This window comes from Canis lupus, chromosome 33 (assembly GCF_011100685.1).
Source record: "Canis lupus familiaris isolate Mischka breed German Shepherd chromosome 33, alternate assembly UU_Cfam_GSD_1.0, whole genome shotgun sequence".
Taxonomy (NCBI): Eukaryota; Metazoa; Chordata; class Mammalia; order Carnivora; family Canidae; genus Canis; species Canis lupus.
Genome location: NC_049254.1, coordinates 28,702,271 through 28,721,679, shown reverse-complemented (window position 1 = coordinate 28,721,679; position 19,409 = coordinate 28,702,271). Strand labels below are relative to the sequence as shown.

At 47.9% G+C, this 19,409-nt stretch overlaps 1 protein-coding gene across 1 annotated transcript in view; it reads left to right on the top strand.

Annotated features, from left to right (window-relative positions):
- Window positions 1-19,409, top strand: part of HEG1 (heart development protein with EGF like domains 1) — an 89,549-nt gene that overhangs the window by 45,283 nt on the left and 24,857 nt on the right. Inside the window, exons 8-13 of the mRNA XM_038583066.1 lie at window positions 1,831-1,947; window positions 2,589-2,708; window positions 7,310-7,413; window positions 10,104-10,162; window positions 10,405-10,565; window positions 14,333-14,467. Coding sequence (XP_038438994.1) covers window positions 1,831-1,947; window positions 2,589-2,708; window positions 7,310-7,413; window positions 10,104-10,162; window positions 10,405-10,565; window positions 14,333-14,467 — 696 coding nt within the window. The remainder of the gene's footprint in view (window positions 1-1,830; window positions 1,948-2,588; window positions 2,709-7,309; window positions 7,414-10,103; window positions 10,163-10,404; window positions 10,566-14,332; window positions 14,468-19,409) is intronic.

Here is a 19,409-nt window from a genome sequence, read left to right as displayed (position 1 = left end):
GATAGTGCCTTTGTAGCTTGTCATGCCCCAAGTTGCAAGAGCCTTCGAAGATGCCTTGAAGTCTTCCGAGGCTGGAGCAGGGCTGCGTTGTAGGATCGGATGGTGGAAAAGATGCCGCGGAGAAGCTTCAGGCGGCCTTTCTGAGACACGGAGGGAGTGCACCCCCTTCCCAGGTCAGAGCCTTGAGCTTCTCAGTCGCTGGGAAGGCTTCTCTGGATCCGAGGGAAGCCCAGGATCCTTGGTCTTCCCGAGAACGTGTTGCCAGTTGACAGATGCAGGTAAAGGGACATGTTCCGTAAGAGGACGATGAACTAACACAGGGAGGCCCGAACTTCTCACCTTGCCCTTGAGCTTATCTTTCTGTTTGTGGCAAAGTGGCTGGTACGAGGAGACTAAAGCCACTCGCGTGCCTCTTCATCATTTAAGGAAAGGTGGAAGGGATTAGAGTGATCCAGCTTCCCATGTCATCTTCAGAATGTACGTTTGGCTCGTCGGGACCCAGGAAAGGAAAACTGCTGTTGGTACAGGGGTGCTGTGGAGACTGACACTGTAAGGAAGGAGGAAAGGAGAGAAAGGCTTTGTCGTGACTAGAGCAGGGGCTCAGTTGGGGCCCGAGTTCCGGCCAGTCAGCCACGGTCGGCCAGAGGGCTGGAGGGCCATGACCCCCGTGCCATCAGCCCCCCACACCCCGCATTGCCTCCTTTGTGCTGGCGACCTGAGCACCCCTGGGAGATGTAAGGTGGATTCTTCTGCAGGGAGATTGGGAGCCCTGCTTCGGGACTCACAGGGCTTCGTTTCTAGCCAAATATATTCCAATACCAGATGGAGTGTACGTCACAAATCCCCCCTTCAAGCCGATTATGGTCATTATAGTGGTAACTGTAGGGGAGAATTAGTAGCATCATTACTGGCTGGTAATATGGGTTTTATGACAGTATCTACGGCACAGTGTTTGGTTATGTAGGTGCTGTGCTCCTCTGGGTAGTTTCAGGTATATTCAAAGTAGCCTTGCGGACTAGGGACACCATCTTTAGGGTTAGCTCATTTGACTTCGGGGTTATTTTTTTGGTGTTACAAACTCTTGACTTCTGCCTTCTTTTTCTCTTTCTACCGAGCAGATTTTTCTGCTTGGAAGTGATGTGGTCATCTTGTGGGTTTCAGCAGTTATTGCATAGCTGGAGCATGACAAGGCTGGTTGTTGACACCAAAACAGAGAGTTATGGTCTCTGCCCAGAATGCTGGAAGTCCAAGGTGACGCTGAAGCCTGGGCACTGTTAGGGCCCAGATGAATCAGATAGGGCTCATCGTCACGTTATATTAAGAGAAGGCACTGGAGTACACAACTTTGATTGCTTTTCTGAACGATTGCACCAGATGTGAAGGCCCAGTTATATTTTGAGATTTTTTTGGGGGGGGGGAAGGGGGAGTCCTAGAGCAGAGAGGATGGGTAATCAGGGACCTCTGCCCCCGACGTGTGTTTTAAATTGGCATGGATTCAAGCAGAATTTTCTGAGCATGGGAGACAATGTAATCATCAGTCCTGAACCGAGCGACCTGTAAACAGCATTTGGATTTGAACTAGTTCTTGCATTCAGGGATCCAGTTGTCTTACGCATGTATACGCACATGAACTTGTACCAGGATCCAGTCCCACGGCATCTCTTCTGCACCCCCCGGGAACCCGTTCTATTTTAGTAGTGTGACCTTTCAGGGCAAGTAAACAGAAATAAGCAAAAATCAAATATTAGCCAGAAGAATTAAATATTTATCTAGAGCTGCTTTTACATTTCCTATGTGATTAACTGCCTTATTCCCGGAATGTGTTTTTAGTTAACAGCTGCGCCACTAACCCTTGTCTTCATGATGGGAAATGCATTGTGGACTCCACCAGCCATGGGTATCGATGCGAATGCTCACCTTCCTGGCAAGGGGATGACTGCAGTGTGGGTAAGAGCAAAAGTCATCTCCAGGGGTCTGTACCACACGATCTCATTGAGATAGGCAAAGACACTATTTCCCTTCAAAAGGTAGGAGAGTAAGATTTTGTTTAAGTTCATCCCCTGCTTCTTGGAGAATTAGCTAGCATGTGTTACGTGTTGTCTGCAAGAATAACGTCAGATGATGAAACTGACAAACCTCCACAATCTGGCTCCATTCTGGGGGCTCCCTACACCCCTGCCACCCTGGACCACCTACAGCTCCCGAAAGACCCCTACGCTTTCCTGCCTCTGGCCTTCGCTGTGCTGGTGCCTTAGGCTACACCCCCACTCCCCCCATCTGCTTGCTAAAGTCTTTCTAGTCTTAGTTCAGATGTTATTGGAAACGGTCCTCAATTCTCCCTTCCGTCAAAATCTTTTACTCTCTCTGTACTTCCAAGTCCTGATTCGTATTTACAGTCAGCTGTACACATGGCTGCCTCCACCCTCAGCAGACTGGCAGTCCCTCAAGGTCAAGGGTAGCATCCTCCTTATCCCTGGGACCCTACCGCACGTCGTGCCATTCGGCTCTTAGTTGGTGCTTACCATACTGGATAATGATTTTGCTGTCTGCTGCAGACCCAGTAGGGCCCTGTTTTCTCTCCTCTGCAGATGTGAATGAATGCCTCTTGAGCCCCTGCCCACCCCTGGCCACGTGCAATAATACTCAGGGATCCTTCACCTGCAAATGCCCAGTTGGGTACCAGCTGGAAAAAGGAATATGCAATTTGGGTAAGAGAATGAATCTGTCTTGGAATTTATTCTGTACTACAGTATATGTTTTAAAATAACATTTATCGTTTTCCTCCCTGAACAAAATTGGTATTTGTCCAAGGCATGAACTTAAAAAATACAGAAAGGGGTGAAATTGCTGCCTATTTTTCAATCACTCAGAGATATAGCACCTTATTTGCAGTCTTTCTTAGCGTGCATTATATTTTTGTATAGTCGAAACCATGGTATTTGTACAAACTTTATATCTTAAACATTGTTCCATGTTATTAAAAATATCATACAAACTTCCTAAGGACTGCACAGACATGTCATTATTTGTGCACAACACTATTTGCCTAACCATCCTACCTGCAGTTAGGAAAAAAATATGTGTCAAAAGGATATTCTAAGTACATCATAAAAAAACTTTTTAAGAGAGAATAAAACCCTGATTATCCTGCCACATGCACACATTCTTTTTATTTTTTATTTTTTATTTTTTTATTCATTCTTTTTATTTTTAAAAATGATCTTCACGGTCCTGTCCCTAGGCAGATACATTTTTACAGAGCTGCTGTTAGTAGGGCGCCTGGATGGCTCAGTGGTTGAGCGTCTGCCTTTGGCTAAAATCATGATCCTGGGGTCCCGGGATCGAGTCCTACATCGGGCTCCCTGCGGGGGAGCCTGCTTCTCCCTCTGCCTATGTCTCTGCCTCTCTCTGTGTGTATCTCATGAATAAATAAGTAAAACCTTAAAAAAAACAAAACAAAAAAAAAGCTGCTGTTAATTGTATACCAACCATATAATTGGTCCTATTTCATTCCCTAATTTGTCTTAAAGCTGGTTGATTTTAGATATAATCTCCGGCTTACAGGTTAAAAAGCAAACGCAAATGAAAGCTAAGGTCCTGACAAGGGGCTAAGTGGCCAAGCTTGAACACCTGATTTTTGAGAGGCCACGTTCCAGCCCACAACTCCCATCACAAGATAATGTGTTCATCGTGAGAGCTTCCTTGCACACAGGGCATAACTCTGCTTTAGCGTGTGGAGTTCAATACATAACTTGTTGCAGAGATTAGAAGTGCAGAACATAGAGTGATCTCAGCTGGATAAGGAAACTGGCAGGTAAAGTGACTCATCTTTGAGTCATCCTAAACTGAACAGTGTGAGACTTAACACACAAAACGTGCTCAGTAAATTTTTTTTTTTTTTTTGAGAGAACAAATGTCTGTGACCTTTGAAAAGTGTTATTTGCATGAATTCCTGTTGCCCACAGGCTGAGGGGAATCATCAGACTTTTTTAGGGAGGTTGTGTCAGATGACAAAACAACACGGTTGGATAATGAATTTGATGTCCTTTGTTTAAGGGAGAACAGCCGTGGACTGGGGGAGTCGGGGGCCTCCCAAGCAGTAGAGCTCTGTCCCTGAGGGGTCTGGCAAGGATGAGAAGCGGCATCACTTCTGAAACGGCACGACTGGCCAGGGTTGCATATGTGACCTTGTTTAGAAAGATTAAAGACAAGGGAGTGAGTACAGAGCCCAGAGTGGACTTGGTATTGGGGGATTGGCTGACTGAATACACTACATTTCTGGTCACGGGAGCGTTTAGAGGACTCGGAGGTTCAGTTTGCCGACGTGGCACCCTGGGCAGGAGCAGCTCCATCTTGGGCCTAGAAATGTATTTCAAACACTTAGTACCTTACAAAAATAGTGGTAGAATTTTGGAAATTGTTTAAAATACAAGGATCAAGTCAAAGCATGATTTAAGGGGGAAAAAAGTCTAGGAAAATAGACATCTGTCTATATTCTAATAGTCTAAACTGTTAGACTGTCTAAACTCTAATAGTTTATTTGTTTGGGGTAACCTATTCCATTTAGCTACACCCTGGAAGAAATAGGCCAGGAGTCTGTGGTTTAAGAATGGAGAAGCTGGGATGCCTGGGTGGCTCTGTTAGTTAAGCATCTGCCTTAGGCTCAGGTCAAGATCTTAGGGTCCTGGGATCAAACCCTGAGTCGTGCTCCTTAGGTCGGGCTCCTCAGGTCAGGCTTCCCAGGTCGGGCTCCCCACGTCGAGCTCCCCAGGTCGGCCTCCCCAGGCTGAGCTCCCAAGGCGGGCTCCCCAGGCTGGGCTCCCCAGGCTGGGCTCCCCAGGTCGGCCTCCCCAGGTCGGCCTCCCCAGGCTGGGCTCCCCAGGCCCGGCTCCCCAGGTTGGGCTCCCCAGGCCGGGCTCCCAAGGTTGGGCTCCCCAGGTCAGCCTCCCTAGGCCAGGCTCCCCAGGTCGGGCACCCCACTCAGCGGGGAGTTTGCTTTTCCTTTCCCTGTCACCCGCCACTCATGCTTTCACTCTCTGTCTCTCAAATAAATAAATAAAATCTTAAAAAAAAAAAAAAAAAAGAATGGAGAAGCTGGAATGATTTTGTTTTGAAGCACTGTTAAAAACGGCCTTGCCAGGAACCCCCCACTGCCCAGCTTCCAGCTCCAGAGCCACCACCTTCGGCACATGACTCCTGAGCCTCAATTTTCTCATCTGTAAAATCAGATTACCAGCTGCTCTGCTTCCCACTCAAGGTTATTGTGAAGATCAAATGAAATAAAGTCTCTGAGCAAGCTTTGAAAATGGTAGAGTTCTCCAGACGGGAGGTATCATTTAGTCCGCAACCTCTTGGACCAGAATTGAAAGCAACGAAAACATGAAGTACTCTGAATACAACGTAATAATTATGGATCTTAAAAAAAAAAATCATTTATATAAAAGAGAGAGAGAGAGAGAAACCAAGAAACAGACTCTTAATTATAGAGAACAAGCTTATGGTTACCAGAGGAGAGGGGGTGGAGGGATGGGTGACATAGCGGATAGGGATGGAGGAGGGCGCTGGTCCTGATGAGCATGAGTGATGCACACGATTGTTGAGTCACCGTAGGGTACACCTGAAACTAATACAACACTATCTTCATTACATTGGAGTTGAAGTTTAAAACTTCATAAAATAAAAAATAAATAATAATTTAAAAGTCATTTATAGAACCCATGCAAATCAACAGTTGAATGTGAAGTAGAAAATCGCCAGATGATGGAAGGTAAGCACGAGGACGTCAGTGTGCCAGGCAGGGTGTGGGGGCCCGGAGGACGCTGTGTGTGGCTGTCTTCTGGCTGCACTAAAAGCAGAGGCCACATGTACGTCATGACTCGGGAGGGGGTCTGTGCACTTAACATTTACAAGACATGTATTTCCATCCAGAGAGTCTGGGTATCAGCCCGGACCAGTTGGAAAGGGAAGATGAAGGAGCAGGGTGGTGTTTCTGGAAGCCTGTGTGCCAGAGTGTCCCCCAAGCTCCATGGATCAGGGGGAGAGCCGTTCTTTTGTGTTAACAATCATCTTTCCCTTTTCAAGTCATTTAGCTTCATTGTTCATAAACATCAGAGGAACATGCAAATTAGAGCATGCTGAAATGCTTTCATTTGGCCAAGAATGTTTTCAAAGAGCTCCCTGCTGCTCAGAAAGAGTCCTGAGCAGCTGGCTTCACTGAACTGTAGAACAAGCAAAAAGATGTTAAATAAGGATTAAGGGCTTTAGACAGTAAGTATAAGATGTTAAATGTGTTCCCTGGCTCATTTGTGGGCCTTTTTCTTAATTCAGGAGGCAAGCTTTCTGTGATAGAGCAGCTTCGTGGGTTTCTGGGTTTGGGGTCTTTTTTTTTCCCCCTGTCCAGAGGGAAAGATAAGAACTTAATATAAAAGGAAGATAAGAGGCAGATAGAAAGCAGGGTATACTAATTATTTGTCGCCTGCCCGTTTGTAAGATCCATCCCTCCTGCCTCCCAGGCCCAGGCAGCACAAATTGATATTAAGTACAAGTTTATTTTATGAGTGAAATGGGCCCTGAAAATGGGGCTGCTTTCTTTCAGGCCTGACCTCAGCAGTATCTTGAATATGGGGCATTTGCCTTGCATGGCTTGTGACTGTGGGGCCTGGTGGCCCCCAGAGTGGAGGATGTTTGGCACCTTCCTCCATAGCACCCCCGGTTGTCCTGAGTCAGTGAGCTGATTTCTGGAAGTCTCTTTCATCAGTGATAAAATGGGCATTTCCTCTGAGCGAGAGGGATGGGGGCTGGTGGGGTGACACTGACCAGAAGAGGAAACCAAAGCATACCCTTGAAGCTGAGGGCTTCACAGCATGGGCCAAGAGGACAAGAGTGTTCCTCTGTCGAGAGTTTTCTCAGGCCTGACCCCACATCCCCTCTCCTCCTCCTGGGGTTATGTCATTTAAGCCAACTGGTCTTTCTTCCTTGTCACAACTTTGTAGCATTGATTATGTAGGAGGTCACTAGAGAGGTGTCGGGGTGGCTCCTCACAGCAGCCCGTGCACACATGCAAAAGGCTCCTTGGAGTTTCTGACTCAAAGGTTGACTCGGCCCGAGCCTCCTGCTCAGCTCAACCGGGCGCCCATCTTCCTAGAGCAGAGCTAGAAGAGGGAGAGGGGTTCTCTCCCCTCAAGAAGGACATGCACCAAGATTGTCCTGCGAGGTGGAGGAAAGAGTGATACACCAGAGATTCACAAACACGCAACCATGCGTAGGTCAGCCCGTTGCGTGGTCTAACGGGTTATGTTTTCATTTTCAGTTAGAACCTTCGTGACAGAGTTCAAATTAAAGAAAACATTTCTCAATACCACCATGGAGAAACACGCAGACCTACATGAAGTTGAAAATGAGATCACCAAAACAGTAAGTTTCGTGAGAGGCATCTTCTTTCAAGTCCTTTGTTTTCTAGAACAGATTTCATTCAGAATTGGGAACCTCATGGAGATCAGCTATATCTCCTAAGATGTTCATTTCCATTATATTTGGAAGGGAAACGTCATGATAAAATTAAAAGCTGCTCAGAAATAGAAGGGAGGTGCTGAGAACCACTGGTGCCAATAGAAGCGTTTCTTCAATGTGCCCTCACATGCACCCTTTACCAGTGCCTTGGCATTTCTTTTCCATGTACAGACTGATAGTCACAGATGGTTAGATGGTATGTACCAATAAGAACTATTGGCAATGAGGAAAGATCCAGAAAATCCTACTATTCCATCTGCATTTGACATGCTGTGTGACTTTCTCTCTGTGTTTCCAAACTTGGGGAGAAGAATGCTTTTTTTTCCTTGGGGCAATGCCAAAGGCATAACAGTTCATCCTGATTTTCTAGGCTTGAGAATTCAGTGCATAGATTATCTAGGGGCCTTTGATTCCTCGTCTTTACTTGCTCTTTATGGGTAAGAGTATATTAGCCAAAACCTATAGGGTTTTATAGGACTGTAGAATTTATTTGTGCAAAATTTAGATTCCAGGGGGACCTGGGTGGCTCAGTGGTTGAGCATCTGTCTGCCTTTGACTCAGGTCATGATCCCAGGGTCTGGGGATCAAGTCCCACATGAGGGTCCCCGAGGGGAGCCTGCTTCTCCCTCTGCCTATGTCTCTGCTGCTCTCTCTGTGTCTTTCATGAATAAATAAATCTTTTTTTTTAAATTAAATCTTTTAAGAAATAAAATAAAATTTAGATTTCAATTCCATTTCTATAAAAACTGAGCATCTACTCTATGACAGGCACTTTGCCAGATGCCTCACTCCTATAAAAGTGACACCTTTACAGCTAAAAGAGTGGGAGGCCTGAGTTCACACAGAGAGGTGCAAAGTTAGGGACTAGTCCACTAGACTATCCCCTTTGCTGACACCATTTGCAAGTTTGAAGATCCCCAAGACCACCCTCAGATTTGATAATTCATTGTAATGACTCAGACCTCACTGACAGCTCTTAAACTCACAGTTGTAGTTTATTACAGTGAAAAGGTCCAGGTTACAATCAGCCATAAGAAAGAGACATGGGGCGAAGTCAAGGAGGATTCCAAGTTTGATGCTTCCAGTTGTCTTTTCCCCATGTGTTGTATTGTATTAACTCCCCTTGGCAATGATGTATACAATATTCATGGAGTATTGCTAACCAATGAAGCTCCCCTGAACCTTGATGCCTAGAGCCAATATGTGGACATAGCCAACTGCTTGTATGGCTGGCCTCAGCCTCCAGTCCCTCTGGAGGTCAGGCTGATACCATATAACCCAAAGCCCCCACATAAGTCACATTGTTAGATATTTGGAGTGGCCAGGCCTCCAGGTAGACAAAGGCAAGACATTCCAAAAGCTTGTTGATTACTTCCTGGAAGCCAAGGGCCAGACCTCTCTTTGTATGAGGTTAAATTCTTTCCTATACAGCAGGATATTATGTCTACTAATCCTATACCTGGTGTTCTTGTCACTCCAGCACAGCTGCCTCTTGGTTGTACTGGAGGTCAATATTTCCTTCTTGGGTAGTACAGGGGCTTAGAACCCTGTGCAGAGATGCAGTCCTTCCCAGTATACGGCGCTCAGTGACTAACCTGACTTGTTCATTTTCACCTAGTATGAATGTATAATTTATTGGTGATATGAAATCTCCAGTCCCAAGAAAAGTGAAGATTTAAGCAGTAACTAGAGAAGCCACTTAAGTGGCCTTCCCCAAGATGCCATTCTGTTCTGAAATATGCCTTTTCTCTTTTTCCCCTGGGAAAAAGAAGTTTAAAATCATTATACCAATAAATCATTGCCCGTCGGAATATAGAGCAATGTCCCACAAGGCGAAAAAGGGTTTGATAACATCCTATGTTTGAATCCATCTTATGAAGAGTAAAGTGTGCCTGACACACCGGCTTTGCAGACAGGCACGCTGCACAGGTCAAGGTACTGTGACCTTCCGAAGCCCCTACTGTTGGGGCAGCAGAAAAGCAGGCATGGAACTTTATGCCCTAGAGGGATTTTCTGCTCTCTCTGAGGGCACAAGGCAAACACAGGGAGAGTCATTCTTAATTTGCTCTCCAAAAAGGGGCTCTTGACCCGCGTAATGTGATTTCCCTTGGAGAGCCCTTTTGAAGAGGACCTATCTTTGAGTTAGGTCAACTCACTGTAGATTATGAGGGTCTGTGTCGGGCCTGCCAGACCTGGGGTAGCTGAAGCCTCTTTCAGTGAACCTTGTTCACTCTGCAAAGTCCAAATAAACAGTTGCCTCTGAGTTTTTTGAAACCCTGGGTCTTAGAAGAGATCTGTTCCTTTGAAGATGTTTTGCATCCAAGGGTGCTGTTCTGAACATCATTTCCTGCCAAGATTTTCCCCACTGATTTACTATCTGCCTCTCTCCCTTTGTACTCAGAGAACAACAGAACAAGAGCAGGGAGGCATTTAAGAAGGGAACAAAAAAAAAGGACACCACTCCTCTGTAAAGCTGCCTGCTGATAACTTGATGGCTGGAAAATGCCTATTTTATCCTGAAAATAGGAAATTGGTTCTAGGTCTAAGGCTTTTATCTAACTCACAGTTAACGACCTTCCTGTTCTTCCTTTCAGTTAAATATGTGTTTTTCAACGTTACCTGGTTACACCCGATCCACAGTTCATGCTTCTAGGTAAGCGACGGAATTACTTGTGAACCAGTCTACAACAAAGGGGAGGCCATCATAACGTAGGCGACAGCAACAAAACTGGGCCCTGTTTTGACCAAGCCACAGAGTGACCCGAGGCCAAGGTCCCTGGACCTCCATGCTCTCCCTTTCCCTTCCTGGAGAAAGGAGATGCATGTTCTTTCCACAAGCCCTGGGGCCCACATGTCATTTGAGGACAATTAAAAACCCACACACTTTGCCAATAGGGAGTCCAATGTGGTGGTCATGTCCCTGCAAACCACCTTCTCCTTGGCCTCCAACGTGACACTGTTTGACCTGGCCGACGGGATGCAGAAATGTGTCAACTCCTGTAGCTCCTCTGCCGAGGCCTGCCAACTCTTGGGATCTCAGAGGCGGATCTTTAAAGGTAAGAGAACAGCCTCCTGGGAAGACCCTGCCCATGTGGTTAGTTAGGTACAGACCTAGGACGGGAGTGTAAGGCACTCAGGGCTGGGATTCAACACGTTTGTCATAGAGCCCGTCTATGTTTGAAATGGGTGTTAAGTGGGGGGGGGGGGGGCATTTGGGGGTCGAGCATCCAACTCTTGATCTCAGTTCAGGTCTTGATCTCAGAGCCATGAGTTCAAGCCTCATGTAAGGGCTTCACACTGGGCATTTGAGCCAAGAAAGAAAAGGAAGGAAAGAAGGAAGGAAGGGAGGGAGGGAGGGAGGGAGGGAGGGAGAAAGAAAAAAGAAAAAAGAAAAGAAAAGAAAAGAAAAGAAAAGAAAAGAAAAGAAAAGAAAAGAAAAGAAAAGAAAAAAGAAAAGAAGGGCAGCCCAGGTGGCTCAGCGGTTTAGCACTTGCCTTCGGCCCAGGGCCTGATCCTGGGGACCCAGGATGGAGTCCCGCGTCGGGCTCCCTGCATGGAGCCTGCTTCTCCCTCTGCCTGTGTCTCCGCCTCTCTCCGTGTCTCTCATGAACAAATAAAATTAAGAAAAAAAAAAAGAAGTGGGCTCTGGTCAGCAAATTGTGCTACACAGTTAGGACTAGCGAAGGATGCAGAATCTGTGAGCCTCCCCATCTGGTACCCAGACACCGATGGAAGTTGCAAGGAGCAGGTTTGGTGCTGTAACTGCTGGAAGATCCAGGACATACCCAGTGGCTCAGGGCTTTCTGAGTGCTGATCCAGAGGGCTCTCCTCATGGACCTATGCACAGCAGAGCCTGGGAGCTGGGGGTTAACCATGTACCCTGAGATAAACACTATAGCTTTAGCCCATTTTAAGGCTAGTTGTTCATTTTGGGGGGAAAAAAGCTGCTGAGCTTTCTGGACCTGAAGTTGCTATCATTTAGCATCGCTGGGGAATTAACTGAAAACTATATGCTCCATTATACTGTGCTCTAAACTTTTTGAACTTTTTGATTTTTTGATTTTACTTTCTCTTGCCAATGATTCAAAGGTCCCAATTTTTCCTCCCTGGTGGGTAGGAAGGGGACCTTTCAATTCACTGAACACCTAGAGATCCTTTGCGATCAACATTGCACCAGGTTACCTTTACGTCCCTAGTAAATGCATTTTCATGTCTTGTATATCAAACAGCCACATATATGGATTTGTAAGATCCTGCTTATTACAGTAGCGGTGGTCACTCCCTGACGCCATTCTCTCTGCTGCTTGGATGTGGCCTACGGGAAAGCCCCTAGCTTCTTTGCCGAGGTCCCATTCTTTGTTTTGTTTTGCTTTTTAGGACTTACTCATTTTCTTAGAGCAGTGTTAGGTTCAGAGCAAAATCGAGAGGAAGGTACGGAGATTTCCAATATGCTCCCTCACCCCCGACCTGTGCCGATCCGCATTCTGTACCTCCCCTTTGAAAGCCCTTGAAAACAAAGACAACCATGTATCTTGGCTGAAGAGTCTCATTTCTCTGTTTTCCCTCCCAGTTCTTCTCCAGGTTTTGCCAGCATACCGAGCTTTGTCTCTTTCTTGCTCACCTTTCTGAGTGCTGGAGCCGTAGCTCTGACAAGCAGGAGGGGTCATGTTCTGACATCTGAGTATTTCCAACATATGGGCAGCACTGGGCTACTCTGAACAATGCCATTGGAAGGGCAGGTCTTCACCATTCAATTCGCAAAATATCCGCTTCCTCAGTTCTTCACCTTCCAAAGAACTGCAGCTCTCATGCCTCCAAAGGTTTAGAGTCTTTGGAAATCCCCCAAGGAGCGTCGCAGCCTCAGATGTACATACGTTCTCATTGTCTGTCAGGCGGATGTTATGCCCCGGAACGACCATGGGAATTGTGGTTGTAGAAAAATCACATTGCCAGGCTTGAAATGAAAATGAGATTCGATGTGGTAGCATTTGATTGACCTACGACAGGATGTTCTTTAAGGATTTTTAGGAGAGCAACTCCTCTGTTGCAGAGGCAAGGCCAACTTTCCTTGCTTCTGTGCAAGGAAGAGTTGCTTCAGTGGGGCGAGTGGTATTTGCCAGCAGGCTAGATTAATGAGCAGGATGGAAGGAAAATGTGACATTGGCTTCCAGAAAATATCTAATCGGGACAGGCAACCCAGGCTGGCTGCTGGACAAAGCTAGCACCAGCCTTTTGCCCCAAAAGTATTTATGTTAAGGCTTGAGGACTGGCAAAGCTCTCACCAAGTTTAGGGGAGGAACTGTGGGGGTTGGTACCTCTCTAGTGCCAGTGTTGCAGTTATCCTGGTGAGATTTTTCCTTTTTTTTTTTTTTTTTTTTTTTAAATTTTCTCTCTTAAATACAAACTTTTCACAATAAACAAAGGAAATTCTATCATACACACAAAGAGAGTTCTGCTTTAGCCAGCCAGCTTCCAATGATAAAGGCAGGAAATGCAGTGATGAAAACCAAAGCTGTGTCCTAAACTTACCTCCCTGTGACCAGGCCATCCAGCAGGTCCCAAGCTCTCGGGACTCAGGAAAGGAGGCAGATGCAGGGACCTGGCATGGGTGGCGCCTCACGTCATCACAGGAGGGGCAGTTTTGCCACAATGAGAGCCGGTACCTGGTTTTTGAATCGTTGGTGTCTTCTGTAAGGTGGGAGAAGGGGGACCATGCCTCCCTGCATGATATGCACACACTGCGCTTCAGCGGCCCTCCCCGTTGGCAACTTGCACTCACCTCCTGGCAGCAAGAGCGGATCTCAGCATTGCCCTCCCCTTGAGCTGGTTGGAAAGGAGCTCTGCTCACTCTCCAGTTAGCTGCTGGTTTTTGTTCTGCTCTCTGTGTCCCCCATTCACATGTGTGTTTTTGTCAGGCCTTAGATAGTAAGCTTCCCCTGGTATGTCCCCTGCATACAGAGAGGGCCTGCTGTATACAGTCTCGGAGAGGGCCCGCGGTACAGAGCCTCGGAGAGGGCCACATGCCCAACCATGAACACTTTCTGATAATAAGGAGATAACTTTTGTCCTCCATGAAATGAGCGCGGCCCGTGTGTCCAGAGCTGGACAAGCCGAGCAGATTTGTATGTAGAAAGTAAAGCCCTAAAGGGAGGGAGGTAGCAAGCCTCCTCTGCCCTCCTCTGCCCCCAACCCCCGTGGTGATGGCCTGGGGACCCAGGGCCCAACAGCAGCCTTCAGCGTGCAAGGTGTGACCATCTCCGTGCAAGGTCCCAAAGCCCCAGAGATGCATAAGCCCCCAGAAACCGCCAGAGTAGTGGGGAGACAGACAGGGAACCTAATCAAAGAACGTGATGCTGGGGCGTCCGACCCTCGGAACACATCTGTGGGCAAGCGGCCACCCTCTGCCTCCCTCCAGGACGCGCAGACACAGAGCAGACTCAGAGGCAGGTGTCCACGTGGGACAGGTGTGAGCTTCACGGCTTCCTCACGGGGCCTGGGCACGATTCCTGGCTCTGTGCCCGCCCCTCCAGCGGGGGGTTACGGAAGACGTCCCCGCGTCCAGGGTCGTGTTTACAGTGGGTGCCGGGGTCTCGGGCGCCAGGCCTGTGTCTTTTGTCTGCACCTCTGTCCCGTGGCATGCTCGGGGGACGGGCTGTGGGGCGACAGGGAAGGTCCCCGAGTGGGCCTCTGAAGGGAGCCTTGCAGCAGGTCGACTTTCTGGAAACAGTTCCCAGGGCCTCTTTAAATAGAAAAGTTCATGCATCTCAAGGTTTGACGCGGAGGAGGTTTGGTTTTGTTTCACCGTCTTGTTTTTGCATTCTAGCGGGCAGCCTGTGCAAGCGGAAGACTCCAGAATGTGACAGAGAGACCTCCATCTGCACAGACCTGGACGGCGTCGCCCTGTGCCAATGCAAGTCGGGCTACTTCCAGTTCAACAAGATGGATCACTCCTGCCGAGGTGCCAGCAAGCTCTCGGGGCCGGGGGCGGGGGGGGGGGGGAGAGCGGGGGGGGGGGGGGGGGGGGGGGCCTGCAGCCCGACCCGGCGCAGGGAAGACGCTTTCCTCTGCCCCAAACTCTCTGCTCTGGCTGTGCCCGTTCTCAGCTGCGGGTAACTTGGTATTTTGCCCACGGACTGTGTTATCTCCTTCGAACAATAGTGCTGTCTCTGAGTGGTGCAGCTGGTCCGGCCAATCACATTCAGAGGAAAAGAAGAGAGAATAGGAATGCCTATGGCAGGGACTTTTTTTTTCTTTCTTTTTTTTTTTTTTTTTTCACTTAGGGGAAGTTAGGAAAATTATCGTTTTAATTCCCAAAGCTTTATTCTATTGTCTGCTAATCTTCATAAACGGAAACCCAACACGGAGTCAGGCCTGTCCCTTTTAGAGGCAGCTGAGGCCCAGTGGACCAAGTACTGCCAAGGCTCAGGGGAGTCAGCACCCGACTCTGCCTTGCAGATCATGTATCGTCTTGGGCAAGACAGCTTTGCTTCGCTGAGCCTCAGTTTCCCCTTCTGTGAAATGGGTATAGCGGTGCTCCATTGGATGTTCTAGGGATTGAGGAAGGCCGTGTATATGGAGGTGCTTTTTTTTTTTTTTTAAGATTTTATTTATTTATTCATGAGAGACAGACAGACAGAGAGAGAGAGAGGGAGAGACACAGGCAGAGGGAGAAGCAGGGAGCCCGATGCAGGACTCGATCCCAGGGCTCCAGGATCACACCCTGGGCTGAAGGCGGCGCTAAACCGCTGAGCCACCGAGGCTGCCCTATGGAGGTGCTTTGTAAGCCATTAGCATCTCCCTGGTATTTCACGCAGGATGGGGCCGATTTAGTGAGTTCCAGTTTTAAAGTTTTCACAAAGGGTGTGAGGGCAGAAAGGTAATTCTGCTAACCATTTAGGTGGGACTAACATTTGTTCAGTTAGAAACAGAGGGTGCTCAGTGAGTGCGCGGCAGGGATGCCACTTGAAGGCAAAACTAATGCAAGTCCCGAGCCCTGACTTTATAAAAGCCTGCTGGAATTTGTAATCCCCAAACTAGCAACAGACACAAAGTCCGTCAGGTAGCTCCAAGCATTACATCACATTAGAATGTAAAAGGGACAGGTTTCCTGCTTGGCCAGCGCCTGCTGGTGACTGTGTTGCTGGACTCTGAGTAAAAGTCACATGCTAGGGAGAGGGGCCGTGCCACTTACTTCTATCAGGACTTCCCGGTAGAGGACTGGTTCCATCAGGAGAGGATGAAAGCACACTGACCTTCAGACCTCCTGACTGAGGTTTATGCACAGGGGCTTTGAAAGCGCGCACCGTGTGCTGCACACGCAGGCCCTGTGGTGGGCTCGGCAGGGGAGGCTGACCCCGTGTGCTGGCCTGCAGTCCTGAGGCACGACGGCCTCCCGGCGTTTATCAGCGCACAGTCAGTCCGCCTCTTTGATGCAAAGAAATGACTCTTCCTTGTTCCATCTTACCTGGTTTCATGCAAAGTAGTCCTCGCTCTTCTTGGAAACTGGGGCTTGTTGAACCCCGCTTCTTGTGGGAAGGTGAACTCTGCTAAATCCACGTGCTGGGGGGCTGGGAAGGTAATGGACAGAAATGGGGCCCATGGGAGTGGTGGCCCCGGTGCACCGAGTCTCTGGAGTCTCTGACAGCCCTGCCACCTTTGCTTCTGGCTGGCCCCCGCCGATTGCCTTTGTTTCCAAGTCAGCAATTTCTTAACTGTCTGGCTGATAGACTAGCACTAGCGATAGCAGGACTGTTAAAGATGTTTCCAGATGCAATGACACAGCATCCAGCAACCTTCTGTTTATCAAGTAACGAGCCAAGATGCAGCACGAGGATTCCTTGGTCAGCTCTCGGGCTTGTTGCCAAGGTCCCTGCAAAGCCTCATTTCTGCAGTATCCTTGTTGGTTGGACTTTCATCCATGGCCACCAGGCCTCTGATGAATGGAATCGGCAGCTCCTTGGGCCACAGCCCTGTTGGCTGGGTTCTGATGGGTTGCAGTGACACCTTCTGGCCATTGGTGCTGGAGCACAGAGGTGTTTAAAATAAAGCCCCTTTTGGACACCTCAAATCTGAGGTCAGTCCTCAGTATAGATGGAGGATAGGGGTGTGTGGGTGTGTTTCCTAAAGCTATACATTAGCAAGCCTATATTGCTCTCTGTTGTACACATACATAGTCCTCACATAAAATAGCTTCCCCGTGTCTTCAGACTTCCAAAGCATCCTAAAATTAAAGTAGGTGTCCTTCTGACAGGCCTCTTTCTCTCACCAATGCCTTGAAAGCCAGACCTATGTCTAGAATATCCTTAGCACAAATGTGGGCTTTAACAAATGTCTGTCGGCTTTAACAAATGTCTGTCGAGTTAACAAATGGATGACGGGTCTGCAAATGGGATCGGACAAGAGTAGGAGGTCTTGGAAACAAGAGTCTTGAAGACTCCCCACTTACTTATAAAAGGGCCAGAGATTTGCATTGACTAGTTCAGTATGGGAAGCCTGGCCTGGGCACTACTACCAGCTGTTGCTACATTCGTTTTTGTCTTCAGTGCCCCATGGGTCAGAGTCCTGCTAGTATGTGAAGAGGAGCTAGAGCCTAAGGAGCACTGGAGCATCTTATGATGAGCTTTTCCTCCAAGAACCGTGGTCACTCTGTCTTTGATGAAATGACTGAACAAACCCATTTGAAGTAAAGAAGTACCATTAACACCAGGAAGTCGGGCCACTTCTGAAGCCAAGTGAAAACAGCCCAGCCCATCAGCTTGTAGGCAGGACAACAGATGGACGTTACGTCTGGCTGGATGACAGCCACAGGGTGGAAAGCTCCCACCCAGCAGATGAGGGTTGGGTGGGTAGATCTGATGTAAAAACATTTCCAGGAAGAAGTGTTCAGAATAGAACAGGCTGGTGTGACATCAGCCTGCCTCAGTGCTGAGATGGATGGGGATGAGTCACGGGCACACCAGCGGTGCCTGTGAAGCTGCCTGCAGACACAGCCATGCATGGGGCGCTCAGGGGTGGCTTTCCGGCTCCCACAAGCTGCTGTAGCATGAGGACTGCCAGGGCATGATGCTCTCCACACCCAGGGAAGCAGGAGTGCCCAGCTTGTTCCTTAGAGAAGGCCCCAGGAGACTCAAAGGTGTCAAAGATATGGGAGAGGGGCCTCGTTCCTCCTTCCCTAAAGCAGATGTGACGATTTTGCCCTACTTTGTTGCAAAAGATGCAGAAAGATAGGCTATCAGGTCCTACATGTTTGCTAAAGGTAGGCCACTCGCTCAAGTTCTGAGCTTCCTGGATACCGAGGCAAAGAGAGAAATAGGGCTTTAGAAAGAGTCAGTGTCCATAAAATAAAGTACAATTGTTCAGAAGCATCCTCATCTTTTTAGGACCGAAGGCCCAAGGGAACTTTCTTTGGGGCGTCCTCATTGAGAGGTTACCGTATGGTATCGTGGCAGCAAGTCCCAGGGATTTCCCCAATGCTGCTGCTATTTATAAGAGCCCCTGATGCAAGAGAATGTAGCTCAGGAAAAGCTCTGTGGATTCACAGAGGAAGACATAGACATGGCCAACAAGCACATGAGAAAATGCTCCGCATCACTGGCCATCAGGGAAATACAAATCAAAACCACAATGAGATCCCACCTCACACCAGTGAGAATGGGGAACATTAACAAGGCAGGAAACAACAAATGTTGGAGAGGATGTGGAGAAAGGGGAACCCGCTTGCACTGTTGGTGGGAATGTGACCTGGTGCAGCCACTCTGGAAACTGTGTGGAGGTTCCTCAAAGAGTTAAAAATAGACCTGCCCTATGACCCGGCAATTGCACTGCTGGGGATTTACCCCAAAGATGCAGATGCAATGAAACGCCAGGACACCTGCACCCCGATGTTTATAGCAGCAATGGCCACAATAGCCAAACTGTGGAAGGAGCCTGGGTGTCCATCGACAGATGATGGATAAAGAAGCTGTGGTCTGTGTATACAATGGGATATTCCTCAGCCATTAGAAACGACAAATACCCACCATTTGCTTCAATGTGGATGGAACTGGAGGGTATTATGCTGAGTGAAATGAGTCAATCAGAAAAGGACAAACATTATAGGGTCTCATTCATTTGGGGAATATAAAAATTAGTGAAAGGGAATAAAAGGAAAGGAGAGAAAATGAATGAAAATATCAGTGAGGGAGACAGAACATGAGAGACTCCTAACTCTGGGAAACAAACAAGGGGTAGTGGAAGGGGAGGTGAGTGGGGGTTGGGGTGACTGGGTGACGGGCACTGAGGGGGGCACTTGGCAGGATGAGCACTGGGTGTTATGCTATATGTTAGCAAATTGAACTCCAATAAAAACATTTTTTAAATAATAATAATAATAATAATAAAAAGAAAAGAAAAGCTCTGTGGAGCCAGAACAGCTCAGTCCAGGCTTGCAGCTCTCACGATCTGCTTGCTGTAAGAGAATCGCAGACTATTTAGAGCAGCATTTTCTGAACTGTTCCAGTCAACTCTAGTGACATGTCAGTGATCTCTGACAACAAAATAGATGCCAGAAAAATTTAGCATTTAACATTAAAAACAGAAGGAAGAGCAGCACTGAGTGCATCTACCTAAGTTGATATTATTAGGCGTTAATCCGTAACAGAGCATCCAGAATGCCTCCGAGAGAGCTCCCGTCCCGGCCCAGGAGGGTGTGCACCAACCCCCCGCCCCAGCGGTGTGCACTGCTGACACGCACATTCACCATTAGCATGTGTCTCTCTGCCCAGGGATCCCCGCTCTACGCTATGTACCTTCTCTTATCTGTGATCTTTTATGCAGTGTGTATCGTACATTATTCATGAAACGAATTTCTATCACTTCTTGCAGCGATGAATTTGACTATGAAGCCATTTTTTATTGTCTGC